Source organism: Silurus meridionalis, chromosome 5 (assembly GCF_014805685.1).
Source record: "Silurus meridionalis isolate SWU-2019-XX chromosome 5, ASM1480568v1, whole genome shotgun sequence".
Classification (NCBI taxonomy): Eukaryota; Metazoa; Chordata; class Actinopteri; order Siluriformes; family Siluridae; genus Silurus; species Silurus meridionalis.
The window spans coordinates 24,882,454-24,896,013 of NC_060888.1; the positions used below are offsets into that span (position 1 = coordinate 24,882,454).

Consider the following 13,560-nt stretch of genomic DNA (forward strand, 5'->3'; position numbering starts at 1 on the left):
ATGATTTATATAATTTAAAACACCATAATATCTATACAGCTTTTACAAGAATATTTTGTCTTCATGCCCTATTTTTTATTTTAATTCGTATTGTCCAAGAACAGCTTCACTTTTAAATGATTTTGTCATCAATCAGATGAAAATATGACTATTGAATATACCATTTGTGTAAAATTGCTGATTAAGTTAAAGGTTTGTTTATTTTTAGACAGAATTTTGTGGGAAAAACAAAATTATTCATTGAATTTAATTATTACATATATAATAGAAATGTAACTCAACTCACTATAATGCAGAATATGTGCAAGCTAAAAATATATTTTTTTGATTGAGATAAAACTGGGACTAAAACAAGGACAAAAAATGTAATAATATTATATATTGGATAATAAAACATCACTTGTAAATGTATTGTAATAAATAGGGAATCGGAATTTCTACACTGGTCCACAACCTATGTTTTTTGCATCACGGACCAAGGGCAGGGGCCAGGGCTGGGGTGTGTGTGTGTGTGTGTGTGTGTGTGTGTGTGTGTGTGTATACACATATGTACATAAAGTACATATATGCTTTTATTATGAATTTTATTAATACATATATAATAAAAAATATTATATAATAATAATAAAAGTTCAACTCAACATAATGCAGAATTAATGTGTATTGCGAGCTCATTTATCGATGCACAGAAACAAAAAATATAAATCATTTTTCATAGAAAATAAATGCGACTGAAACAAAGAAAGAAAATTGGCACCAGTGAAAAAAAAAAAAAAAAAAAAAAATATATATATATATATATATATATATATATATATATATATATATATATATATATATATATTATTATTATTATTATTATTATTATTATTATTATTATTATATATAAAATGACCTGTACCCTAGTTTGGGACCCCTGGAGCAGGATATTGCACAATTAAATATTGGTTATTTAGATCCCCCTCTGTTGGATGACGAACGATTCGACACTCGCGAATCGATTCAGCTTTCCGGATTTGTTCGAAAGAGTCGGATCAGTAAGAGTCGGATCATCTACTCGCGGTAGTAATGCCCGCTGCTGTGCGTGTCTTTCCCACATCGCGGCTCGGGGCGTGAGGAGAGGATCTTCGCTCCGCTCTTCTGAACCTGGGATAAAGTGAAATATCTGCCTGGCAAAACTGATTGCAATTGTTTTCAGAGCGAATGGATTTCATGGGGTTTAGAAAAGTGCTTGATTAAGTGATCAGTGCCAGGTTTCTTTTTTTTCTTTTTTTTTGGGATCATTGGTGTGTTTTCTGCCTGCGCTCACTTTTTTTTCTTTTATCCACTGATTTGCCCTCGCTGGGTATCCGGGCATGGGCATGCATGCAGGTGCAGGGACGGTGTTCTTGCTCTACCTTGTACTGAACCTATTCAGCAGTCATGCTTTTTCCAGGGAGAGCGCGAGCTTCTCCTGCAGGATCCCCCGCAGCTCGAGCCGGGGCGCGCGCAGAGAAGGGCGCAGCGAGTACCGCCTCCGGGTGGAAGGAGATCCCGAAACCTATCAGCCTGGAAGCACTTACCGAGGTGAGGGGAACCGATTGCATGCTGTAGATTCGCTCGTGGGTCGCGTGCTTCAATGAAACCAAGTTTCGGAGTGTCTTAAATTATTATTATTTTTTTTCAAATCTCCTCCAGACTATTTATTTATTTGCAACATGTATTTACTATATGCATTGCTTTTTTTAATTGCAATATGCATCATTTGACTCAAAAAACAATAACAAAAATCAGTGCATGCATGCATGTTTTCCTAATACAGACAAAAGTAGCCTCAGATACATAGTGCATTATGAAGGATTGAGTTGCATAAATAAATCCCAGTGAATCATGACAGCAATTAAAGGTAATGGTGGTGTAAATGGCCCATATTATGCACCAGATCCCTCACTGGAGGTTTTGTGTGAAGCGTGTCTGCACTTGCATTTGCCTTCAGATGATTCAGCTTCACACAAAAAAAGAAAAACAAAGAATAAAAAAACAGCATACAAAGATTTCTGTGGGACTTGAACTTGCACTGAATGCTCTGGCAGTTTGCAACTTGTCCTGACACACACCTCAGAGATCTGACCTGCTGTTTGGTTAAATGCTGCTGTGTCTTGACCTATTTCTCCCTCTCTCTCTTTCTCTCTCTTTCTCTCTCTCTCCCTCTTCAGTGAGTTTACATGCCTCAAGTCCGTATTACTTCCGAGGTTTCACTTTGATTGCTCTGAAGGAAGGAAGAGAAGGAAGCAGCCTCGATGATTATGCCGGCAATTTCGAGGTGAGACGAGTATTCACACGGCCTCTTTTCTGTTCTCTCACCCCCCCTTTTTTTTTTGTCCATCCCTGACCCTTGAAACCCAAGCATGATGACATTTTTCCATCATAGTCACTTTTTTTTTTTTTTTGCACTGCACTAGTGATGAAGTTGGTGCAGTTAGTCCATAATTTTAAAAAAAGTTTAATGGAAAAGTTGAACAATCATCTCGAGTTAGCAGGAAGCCTGACGGATCTCGACACATGTTCACACCTGCAAGTAAAAAAAAAAAAAAAGCAGGACAAATGGGCAGGCCAGGGCTAATTAAACGCAAATGAAGCAATTGGGAAGATCTGAAGGGAAGAAAAGGTCACACGGATGTGAAATGATCCGAAAACAATTAGAGCAGCAGGTTTGCTCGGTGAGCCTCGACAAACGTATGAGTTTGATTGAAAGCGAAATATTACAAAAAAAAAAGCAGAGGAAGAAAGTGGCTATAAATGTGGTTTTCAGAAGTCGTCTTGGTACGTAGATTCACAGATGCATATTTACGCTCGTGAAGGTCTGGGGCGTGTCCTGAATGCTAGAGTTTGAGAAAAAAGCGCTTGGAGAAGACTTTGTTCGAACAGGTTATAATGAAACATTCTGGAAAGGAAAAACCCTGAGCTTATCACTGCTGAATCTTTTCTAACTCTGGTATCTGACTTTCTCGAGATCCTCAAAAGATCCAACATCAGCAGCTCAGCCGGGTAATATTATTTAAATTGTCCTTCTTTTCCTTTATCTACATTTATATTTTTGGCATTTGGCAAGCACCCTCATCCAGAACACCCTCGTCCAGAGCACCCTCGTCCAGAGCACCCTCGTCCAGAGCACCCTCGTCCAGAGCACCCTTGTCCAGAGCACCCTCGTCCAGAGCACCCTCGTCCAGAGCACCCTCGTCCAGAGCACCCTTGTCCAGAGCACCCTTGTCCAGAGCACCCTTGTCCAGAGCACCCTCGTCCAGAACACCCTTGTCCAGAACACCCTTGTCCAGAACACTTACACCTGAGCAGCTGAGGGTAAAAAAAGCAGTAGCTTGGTGATGCTGGGATTTGAACTCATGACCTCCTGTTTCAACGTCCAAATTCCTTAACCACTTACTACCTCCCATCATTACAGTCATGACGTTATTTGATCAGCTGATCATGTGGCATCAGAATGATACATAAAACCATGCAGACGCAGGTCAGGAGCTTCAGTTGATGTTTACATCAAACAACAGAGTGAAGAAAAAGTTTGTTCTTTGTGACATTAATGGTTGCGGGTGCCAGGTGGGCCTGTTTTATTAAAATAAAACTGCTGATCTACTCAAAGTTTTCACACACAACAGTCTCTAGAGCAGTGGTTCTCAAACTTTTCTGCCATTCCCCACTTTAGAGGGGGTGGATTTTCAGGCCCCACCTTTACTCCATCACCCTCCAAATAAAAGTAATGAAATACTTAAAAAAAAAAAAAAAAAGGTGTCAACATTTAAAAAAAAAATGTCTAATGTATTAAAATATATAGTTCTAAACGAATAACGTTAAACAGCACCAAGTTCAAAAATAGAGAAAATAAAAGTGTAGTTGTGTTCGGTATTGTTTGTTTGTGATTGCTTTGAGTATATGAACTTTATTGTGAATAGAGAAAATCATTAATAAAGATTAATGAAGAACACAAAAAAAACGATATAAACTCTGACATTCATTGCGCCCCACCTGTCATATCTTTACTCCCCACTAGAGGGGCGCACCCCACACTTTCAGAACCACTGCTCTACACAAAATGGTACGCAAAACAAAAAAGCACCTGTGCTCAGAGGCTAAAACAAATTGCTTAAAGCTGACAGGAAGTCTATAGTAACACAAATGAGTGCTCTTTGTAATCATGGTGCACAAAAAACTATCTCAGAGTGCACAGAACATCCAACCAAGAGGTGGAAGGGCTACAAGAGAAGACAACCTATCAGATTTCATTCCTGTCAGCCTAAAAAATGAATCTGATCATGTTATGGTCACAGAATCACCCAAATTAAACAAGGGAGATGGTGATTAGTGGTTAAGACATTGCAATTTGGCCCCTAAATTCTTGAGATTAAATCTAAGCTACACCAAGCCACCACTTCTGGGCCCTTGAGCAAGGTCCTTAACCCCATACCTGCTCAGCTGTGCATATGAGATAAATGAAAGTCTGGATTAGGGCCATGGTGTAGGCACAGACTTCTTTTCTTGGCTGATAGGAGTGTAACCAGACATGTTCTTCTGCTGTTATACCACATTTACTTCAAGGTTTGATATTTAGGGAAGGCTGAGATCCATGACTGTAGAGTGAATAAACTACCTGAGGTCCTGCTTCCTTCCTGGTAGATTGGACCAATCTGATCAACAAACGCTTTTTCACTCACTGCACCGTCGCTCCGTCAATGTTCTTGTGTTTTTGCACGTCGCCAATTTCTGAAATCTGCAAACCAACCCCATGCTACGATCCGTCACAGAAAGCGCACTTTTTCTGATTCCGAGGTTGGATGCGAAAACGAATTGTAACTCTTGACAGTATCTGCATAGTTTATTTTATTTATTTACACTGAGCTGCTGCAATTCGATTGGCCAATTTGATAACGCCATGAACAAGCTGTATTTGTGAATGAGAAAGACACCTTCTGAAAACAAAATGTCTTCACTTTGTAAAAACAACGAACCCAGAAGTGTGTAGATGTGATCTGAGTAATTCATCTGAGGTTCTGAGAGACAGGGACGGAATAGGACAGAACGGTACAGGACTCAATTGAACATACTGTAGAAGTAGACTTGGCTTGGATAGCATGATATTATTTATGTACCAATACTGTATAATGATATGTGTCTAGCTTCCTTCCTGAGTTCACATTCTTCTCAGTCTCATCTCCCGGAATGTGTCTCATTCCCGACGTAAGCGAGCCTCTTGGATATAGCGTTTCAGTGCAAACAGTGCCTCGTCTTAGCAGATGGCTTTCTGAGGCAGCGCTTTGCCACTTAAGAAGATGCAGATGTTGGATATTTACATGAGACGTGAGAAAGTGGGATGTTAGCAGCTTGTGACAGCTGATGTCTAGACTTTCTCTGATTGGGTTATTTTTTTGCAAATGAATATAGATAAATGTCAGTCATTTTTTTGAGAAGTACTTTGAAACAAACAGCAGGAGTGTTTCTAGTGACACACATTCTGTTTTTTTGTTGTGATCAGTATTTCATTCATTTTCATATACACATTTCACAGTATCTTTTATTGAACTATATATTTTACCTCAGAAATAATTGCAATAAATGAGATTATTGTAATAAGATCTATGTAGGTCACTTATTGGGAGTGGTAGCTTCAGTGGTTAAGGTGCTGGGTTACTAATTGGAACGTTGGGGGTTCAAGCCCCGTTATCGCCAAGCTGCCACTCTTGGGCCCTTGAGCAAGGCCCTTAACCATCTGTGCTTCAAGGGTGCTGTATCATGGCTGACCCTGCGCTCTGACCCCAACTTTTGAGCAAGCTGGGATATGTGAAGAATGAATTTTACTTTAATGTATATGTGACAAATAAAGGCTATTTTTCTTCATATATTGATAATACTGTTTATCAGTATAATAATAGAAGTAAAATATTTTAAAGAGCAATTAACTTTTACTTTAAATGAAGTAAAACATAAAAACATGAAAAGAAAAAGGCAACAACAACAAAAAAGAATAAAATGGATTCTCGGGTCAAGAATTGCACTGAATTCAGAAATCTGCCACAGGAGTATTCTTTCTAGGTATTTCTATTTGCGTAATTTCGTTCTTTAGGACTGAGCTTGTCTAATGTGTGGAAACGTGTATGGCTTTTGAGACATGTGTATGTTCCCAAATTAGATAAAAGGGCAAGAATTGGACAGTGAATAACTAAAAAAAATTATATAGAAAGAAGAGTCTAAATTTGAAATTTTTGAACTCCAACAGCAGAACTGATGTAAGACAGAGAACAGTAGAGAAGATGTTAGCAGACTCCCTCACCCACACAGTCAAAGCTTAATGGTTTGGGGTTGTTTTGGAGCAGGGTAGGTACTTATTCCAGGTCAAAGGAATCCTGAACCAACATGGCTGCCATTCCATACTTCAATACAATGTAGTTCTGTCTGGACTGCGGCTCATTGGATCCGACTTCACATACGACAAGACAATGACCAGAAACATATGTCCAAGCTCTGTAAGTGTTATTTAGAGAGCAAACAGTCGACTGGAGTGTTATCCATCATGGAATGGCCTGCCCACTCACTGCACCTAAATCCAATCGAGTGATTGATTGATTGATTGCCACTCTCCTTTCCTTGGATCTGCCCACTCTGTTCCAGCCTGCCTTTGGATGGTGTTCTCTTCGATTGGAGGCCACTCTGTGCAGCTGGGGATGGTTTCGCCTCAACGGCCTGGGGATCCATGATTACGGAGTAACACAGGAGCTTTGAGGATGGATTTGGACTTAATGTCAACAGTCTGCTACACTGACTCAGGACTACAGTTTGTATCTGATCACCATCACTGCACACCTCAGCATGGTTCAGCTGTAATAATTGGACATTCGTTGCCACCCATATGAGGATGTGGTTTCCTCTTTTGAGTCTGGTTCCTCTCAAGGTTTCTTCCTTATGCCACCTCAGGGAGTTTTTCCTTCCCACAGTCGCCCCCTGCTCACTCATTAGGGACAACTTTACACTTATAAAGAACAATCTTATTCATTCATAATTACTGCATTATATTATTTTAAAGCCGCTTTGAGACAATGTAAATTGTTAAAAGCGCAATACAATCTAATTTAAATACTTTCTTTGAATTTTCTTTGGGATGAATTGTATGACAAAAAAAGAAATCTCCAAGTTGTGAAGTACATCTTTGTGCCAGTTTTACAAGAGGCATAACAAAGGATTTTAACTGATCGTTTGCAGAAACAAACGTGTTATTCGTGCTTAGGGAGGATTTTTCAATGCAAAAAAGTGAAACGTGTACATTTGTATATTTGGTAAATCTTCATATCGTTAAATGACCTAGTTTGCTGCAAAGAAACAGAAGGTGTTTTCACACATTTCACAGGTTCTCTGTGTCTTTAATTTACCGTATATATATTCGGACTATAAGCTGCTACTTTTTTCCCACGTTTTAAACCCCACGGCTTAAACAACGAAGCGGCTTGTTTATGAATTTTTCCTGGGTTTTTCCCGGTTTCACAAACTTCAAGCCAAAAAACTGAACCCCATAACATTAAACCAATGAAATTTCCAAACGGAAACGAAAAAACACACCTTACCTGAAAAAAAAAAGCAAAAGAAAAACTCCCGAGAGAAATAGTTGTGAAAGGAAGGAGGAAGACAGTGAACAATGACTTTGTTGGTAGGCTACTGTTTAGATACAAGCCGTTGTAGCGCGTTGAGTCTGGGTGAAGGGAGAGCTCGCTAGCTCCTAGCTCACATTCGTATTCATTCTCTTATGAACAATATAAACACAACAGGGAACATTGAGGTCAGGAAAAAGTCTGTATATCATGTCTGTATATCGAAAACCTCATAATGCAAAACCCTGAGTGTTCCTGCTTTGATCCAAATAAATTATCTTCCTTAAAAGTGCAATGTTGTTGCTTCATATGTGCTTTATTGTCGATTTAGGCTTTAAACTGCTTCTTGTTAGACAGTAAACTATCTGCTAACACACATCTGTGAACTGTGAAATGCTGACATGCAGGAGGATAAAGTGGCTCCTCACACATGAATGGCTGTGTCTATGCTATTGAAGTGTGTTTCTGTGCATTAAAGATTCCCAAAAGAGCAGTTAGGTAGTCTCTGAAAGCCTCGGAGTGCAGGAAATGGGGCGGTTGGACGTATCTTTATAGCAAGAACGAGATGACACGGCAACGCAGCAATCCGGCTTGTCTTTTTAATCTGATTTGCCGGTGCCGTGGCCTGGTTGTTCTTCACAAAATGTCAGATGAGCTGCTTGAATATTCAGGGGACCAGGCAATCAGCTGAGTGCACACTTATGTTGTTCACTTGCTCATGGTGATTGGATCTCTCTTAGCCTTTTAGGTCGTTTTCAGACTTGTTAAACATTTTTCTTTTGGATTCCTTTGCTGCATTTTGTCCCTTATTTTGTCTTGCTGGATTATTATTCACAAACCGACTCCCTCCTTTCATACGACGCCTGGGTCTTGGCTTGCTAACTTGAAGACACGTGAAGCCAGGCAACCAGCCAAAAACTGAATCTTTTCTGACCTCTGCCCTTGCTTCACCACAGGGCTGTGTAACACACACAGGATAAAATAGTCGCTACCCTCTTCTTCATGCATGAACTCACAGACGCCCAAGTTTCGCTAGTTTTGCTGTGATTGACATTGGAGACAGAATATGTCTCTTTCATCAAATGAGCACAGCCAATACTTGCTCTGTTTGTCTCCTGGTCACTCATAGCTATGGCATTTCAGGATTTGTACTTGACTGCAGGCCAGTTACCCTGAGGGTCTGGTACATTCGGTGGTGAATGATGGCTCAGTTTTGCATCGTGACACACCTCTAGCCCCATACACAGACTTAATGTTGACGGGTTGTCATCCACGTTTGTCTTCAAGAAAATCACCTCTTGAGAGGTTTAGGTGGCAGAGACAAAGTTTGTTTCCTGTGAAATGAAAGTAATCCTGTGAGACATCAGACAAATTGGTGGTTCGATTTCAGTATTGTATAATCACGTAAAAAAAACAAGGTTAATCTTCTTTTTGTTTTTGAGTATTTTCATATACTTGCCATCTTTGAGTTGTGTATATAATGGCATTAATTGTGTATTCTAACAGTTGTATAATAAAGGATTTAAAAATCTAGGCTACATCATATCCAGCCTTGTTAGCAGTGATGACCTGGAATTCTGAGGAACTCCCCCCAGAGGAGTTCCTGAATGAGATCCTAAATTCCTGTTGCGAACAAAACCCTTATCAAGAACGTGGTTACTGGAATAATATTTTAGAGTGTATCTCTACTTTAACTCAAATACATCATTTGTGTTGTTCGTCGACCACTGACGCAAACGTGCAAAGCCCCAGTATTTGTGTGCAAGCTAATCCTGAACTTTGGAATCTTATTCTATGACAAAATACCCTCTTATCAGCTCGAAAACGCGCCGTCTGTGTTTAATTACGCTTAAATAAATCGCCTACTGCTTCTTTTGAGCGAGACCGCTAAGGCCGAGGCACAAAAACGAAACATCTTGCCATTAATTTATTCCATTCTGTAAGAACTCAGTGGCTTTTTTTTTTCTTTTCCGTTCCGAAAGCCGAAGCTTCTGCCAGTCCCCGTTGGAGACATGTGTGTTTACTTTGGTCACTGCATCTCCGCGAGTGTTTGCGTGCATGCTGGGAGAGGAGCGAGAGCCAAGCGCGGTCACATGGCCATGCCAAGAGCCACAATTAAAAAACACACTTCCCTTCTCCTGTTCCCCCGGCGAGCACCGTTATGACAGCTACTTAGAGTCCTGCTTTTTTTTTTCGGGGTTTTTTTGTCGCTTTTTTTTTCCTCCAAGGAACCGGATTGCTGCATTGCCACTCCATGATGCGAGGTTGCAAAATCCTGCAGCAGGATCAAAAACAAACAAAGCGAGATTATTTTACCGATGCTTTAGACACATTGTGAGAGGAGAGAGTAGGATAGCAGATGGGCTCAGAAACTCAGGGCGTATAAATAAATATACAAAAAATATCCACCTTTTCTACGAAATGGCATTCTTCTAAAGCCGGATCATCGCTTTTATTGGATTCGCTTGTAAAATTTTCTTGTGAAATGCATCTGCCAAATCAGGCTACTCCACAAACGTTGTTGAGCCGAGACACTTCATCAGGAGCTCAAAGCACATTAATAGGATTTAAATATCGGAACATGGATCATCGCATTTATTGCATTTGCCCGAAACGGTCACTTGTGAAAGATTCCATTTAAAGTTTTAGGACTTTTTCAGGTACCTAGAAACTTTTTTTCTCAGAAATTCAAGTCACAGCTGAATATTGACCCATACCTGATTCAGATCTGAGCAAATAAACCGAATGTTTGCATTCAGTTCTCTTTTAATTAACATGCGGATAGAAATTATAAAAAAAAAATGCACTTCAAGACGAGTAAAAGTAGTTCCCTTTTCTCCACAGGAGCCTATAAACTATTAGAATCTTATTTGGGCTGAAAATAAGTAATAAGTAAAAAATATGTAAAAAGTCTCAAAAATGTCAAATGAAACTGCAGTACTTTTCCAATGTACACAGTTTTGGCTTTAAGCATATGAAAGTAAATTTAAAAAAAGGGTTAAAAAAGGTTACGTAAAAAAGAGGTTACGCTTTGGGAACGCGGCTGCGTTGTCCATGCTCTGAATAATGTGTGTACCGTAATTTCCGGACTATTAAATGCACCCAAATACAAGCCGCACCCACTGAACTTGACAAATATTTTTATTTTGAACATAAATACGCCGCACCTGTCTATAAGCCGCAGGTGTCTACACAGGCTTTAACGAAAAACAGTGTCTGTTACACGGCTTGTATCTAAACAGTAGCCTACCAAGAAAGTCATTGTTCACTGTCTTCCTCCTTCCTTTCACAACTATTTCTCTCGAGAGTTTATCTTTTGACATTGTCGTGCGTTTAAAAACCACCATCGGTAAAGCTTTTTTTTCCCGATGCCGTGCAGCTCAGAACACAGGTGAAGTGTGTTTTTTCATGCCCGGTTGTTTTCAGCGTGACGAATGATTCACATTTCCTGTAGACAGTCTGAGTGAGAGGCAGGTAAAATTTTAGAGGAACCTCATCCATATTTATGATGTGGTGCGGCCCGATTCAGTGGGAGCGCATCTGATTTAATATAAAGAGTTTCATTGGTTCACCTGAACCCGTTCGGCAATTTCATTGGTCTAATGTTGGGGCTCAGTTTTTTGGCTTGAGGTTTGTGAAACCGGGAAAAACACAGGAAAAATCCATAAATTAGGCATTTTATTGTTTAAGCCGCGGGGTTCAAAGCATGGGGGGAAAAACGTAGCTGCTTATAGTCCGGAAAATACGGTAATCGGTCAAAATTGGAGGCAGGCTGTCACCGGTGGGTGACGTCACGACCAGGAAGTATAAAACGCACATGGAGTGAAGCCGGCGTCAGCTTCTGTTTGTTCACAAAGCGCTGTGTGTTAAATTTTATGTTGTTTGTCTGTCTGTCAAAAAAATAAAGGCATCGAAGAAAACCAAGCACTCTTTTGGGCCGTGTGTTTCTCCCTGTTTCTAAGGTATTTCAGTAATAGTTCCTGATTTGATGAAAAAGTTTCCCTGAAAGGTTCATGAAAATGGTTTTGTTTCAAGAACCAGACAAAGCCCTTAAGTTCTTTGAAAAATGTTTCTGAAGTTCAGATACGCTTCTTTAGTTCCTGGAAAATGTTTAATCTCAAATGGACATGTTCCTGGAAAGTACAGATAAGAAAGATCCTGAAAGAAAGGTTTTAAAAAGGTTCCTGAAAAGGTTCTTGCAGCAATATGCGCCTTTTGTTAATGTTAAAGTGGCGCATGGTTGTGCATAATGGACCCAATTCTGTCACTGTGTTACAATAGCAAATCAGGAGCTAATTCAGGAACTTTGAGGCTCTCTTTAGAAGTCAAAAGTCTCCACATACTCAGCGTACAACATACCGATTATTGCTGTTGCCAGGGTTCTAAATTCACTGCAATTTAAATATGTGTTTTGTAGGCAAATGGTCCTGTAAGCTTGAGCACATAAAGCTTGACGTTCTTGGCTTGTTTCGTTCCTCAGCCTAAGGGAAGCAGGGAGGTTATTGCAAGGTCAGAGCATATGGTGGGTATTGAGAGGGCATAGAGGTCAACAGCTGTTTTCTGCTGCTCATGTCTGGAGTGTGCAGAGGAATTAGCCATGACGGATGACTGAGGCTCTTGGGAAAACTAAACATGGCTGCACTTCCTCTCTCAGGGCAGCTTAGAAAGTCCGAGGCTTTTTTGTCTGTGTGTGAGACATAAATTAGGTGATACAGTAGAGCACACAAGCTTAGCAAGTAGCCATATAGTACGTTCTTATTAGCAAGCGATAAGACTTGTTGTCTTCTATTGGGCGTTGTTGCTTGTCACCTGCGATAAGAAACAGTCATGGCCAAAATCTAACCTACTGCACACAATTTACTTCAGTATACTATAAAGAACGATTGGTTTTTACATTAGATATTAGCAGCTCAAGCTAACTGTGCTAGCTACAAACACACCATTAATCGTTGCTAGTTTCTGTTAAGGCTTTAATGTCTTTAATGTTTTAAAGCTATTTAATGCCTCTGTACACATTTCATGCAAGCTTGTATTTGACATGGTAAAATAAATGTAATAAAAAAAAAAAAAAAAAAAAGCAGTACATAGAAACCTACTGTTACCCAACACTGACACTGGAGACTCCTTACAGAATTAGATTTTTTTTGAGAACATCATGTCTGTGTTTCTTGGTCTTTTTGGACTTTATTGGTCTTTTTTTTTTTTTTTATACATTTTATACTATAGAGCAGTGGTCCCCAACCCCTGGTCCAATTGGTACCGCACACAAAAGGAATCCTTAACTTACATTATTTCCGCTTTATTTATTATCTGATTCTGAACGATGTTTTATTTTGGAAAATGACCGGATTCTCTCCGCCACATTTGTCTTGCCTCGGTCACGTCTTACCTCCATCCGCTACCTTCTTAAAGGAGCTGCTCAGGCCGCTAAAACATAATACATTACCGCTAAATCCAAACCCCCAAGCGAGCAAAATGAACGAAAAACAACACAGTGGATTCACGTTTATTATTATATTTCGAAAATACCAGTTTTTATGGTTGTATCATTTTATTTTGTTGTATTTATCCACCACACCTTAAAGGCCGGTCCGTGAAAATATTGTCTGACATTAAACCGGTCCGTGGTGCAAAAAAGGTTGGGGACCGTTGCCATAGAAGACCTTGTCTTTGAGCTGTTTCGATATAATACCAGTGTTGGACCATAAGGGCTAGCAAGGCCTTCTCTGCTAACCGAAAATGTGTCAGAATCACTTATTAATAATTTTTTATATATTTGCCTATGAATATATATTACATTTCTCAAATATAGTCCATTCTTTTCAATTTATAGTGTTCTCTCAAGTTCTGAGATTTTGTTACTCTGCCTGTTAACATTTTTCATAAACCATTTATACTTTTGCAATTTCTTTTCCATAGAATTTGCACAAAAACC

General features: G+C 39.6%; 1 protein-coding gene across 5 annotated transcripts in view; it reads left to right on the plus strand.

Moving 5' to 3' along the window:
- The first annotated feature begins 1,075 nt into the window (after positions 1-1,075).
- The window catches only part of spon1b (spondin 1b), a 132,557-nt gene continuing 120,072 nt past the window's right edge, over positions 1,076-13,560 (plus strand). For 4 of the 5 annotated variants that reach the window (XM_046849144.1, XM_046849145.1, XM_046849146.1 and 1 more), the window contains exons 1-2: positions 1,077-1,566; positions 2,196-2,302. In XM_046849144.1, the coding sequence (XP_046705100.1) occupies positions 1,356-1,566; positions 2,196-2,302 (318 nt within the window). In that variant the 5' untranslated portion in view covers positions 1,077-1,355. Of the gene's footprint in view, positions 1,567-2,195; positions 2,303-13,560 lie in introns of all 5 variants that reach the window. The other variant, XM_046849148.1, reaches the window with a different exon arrangement.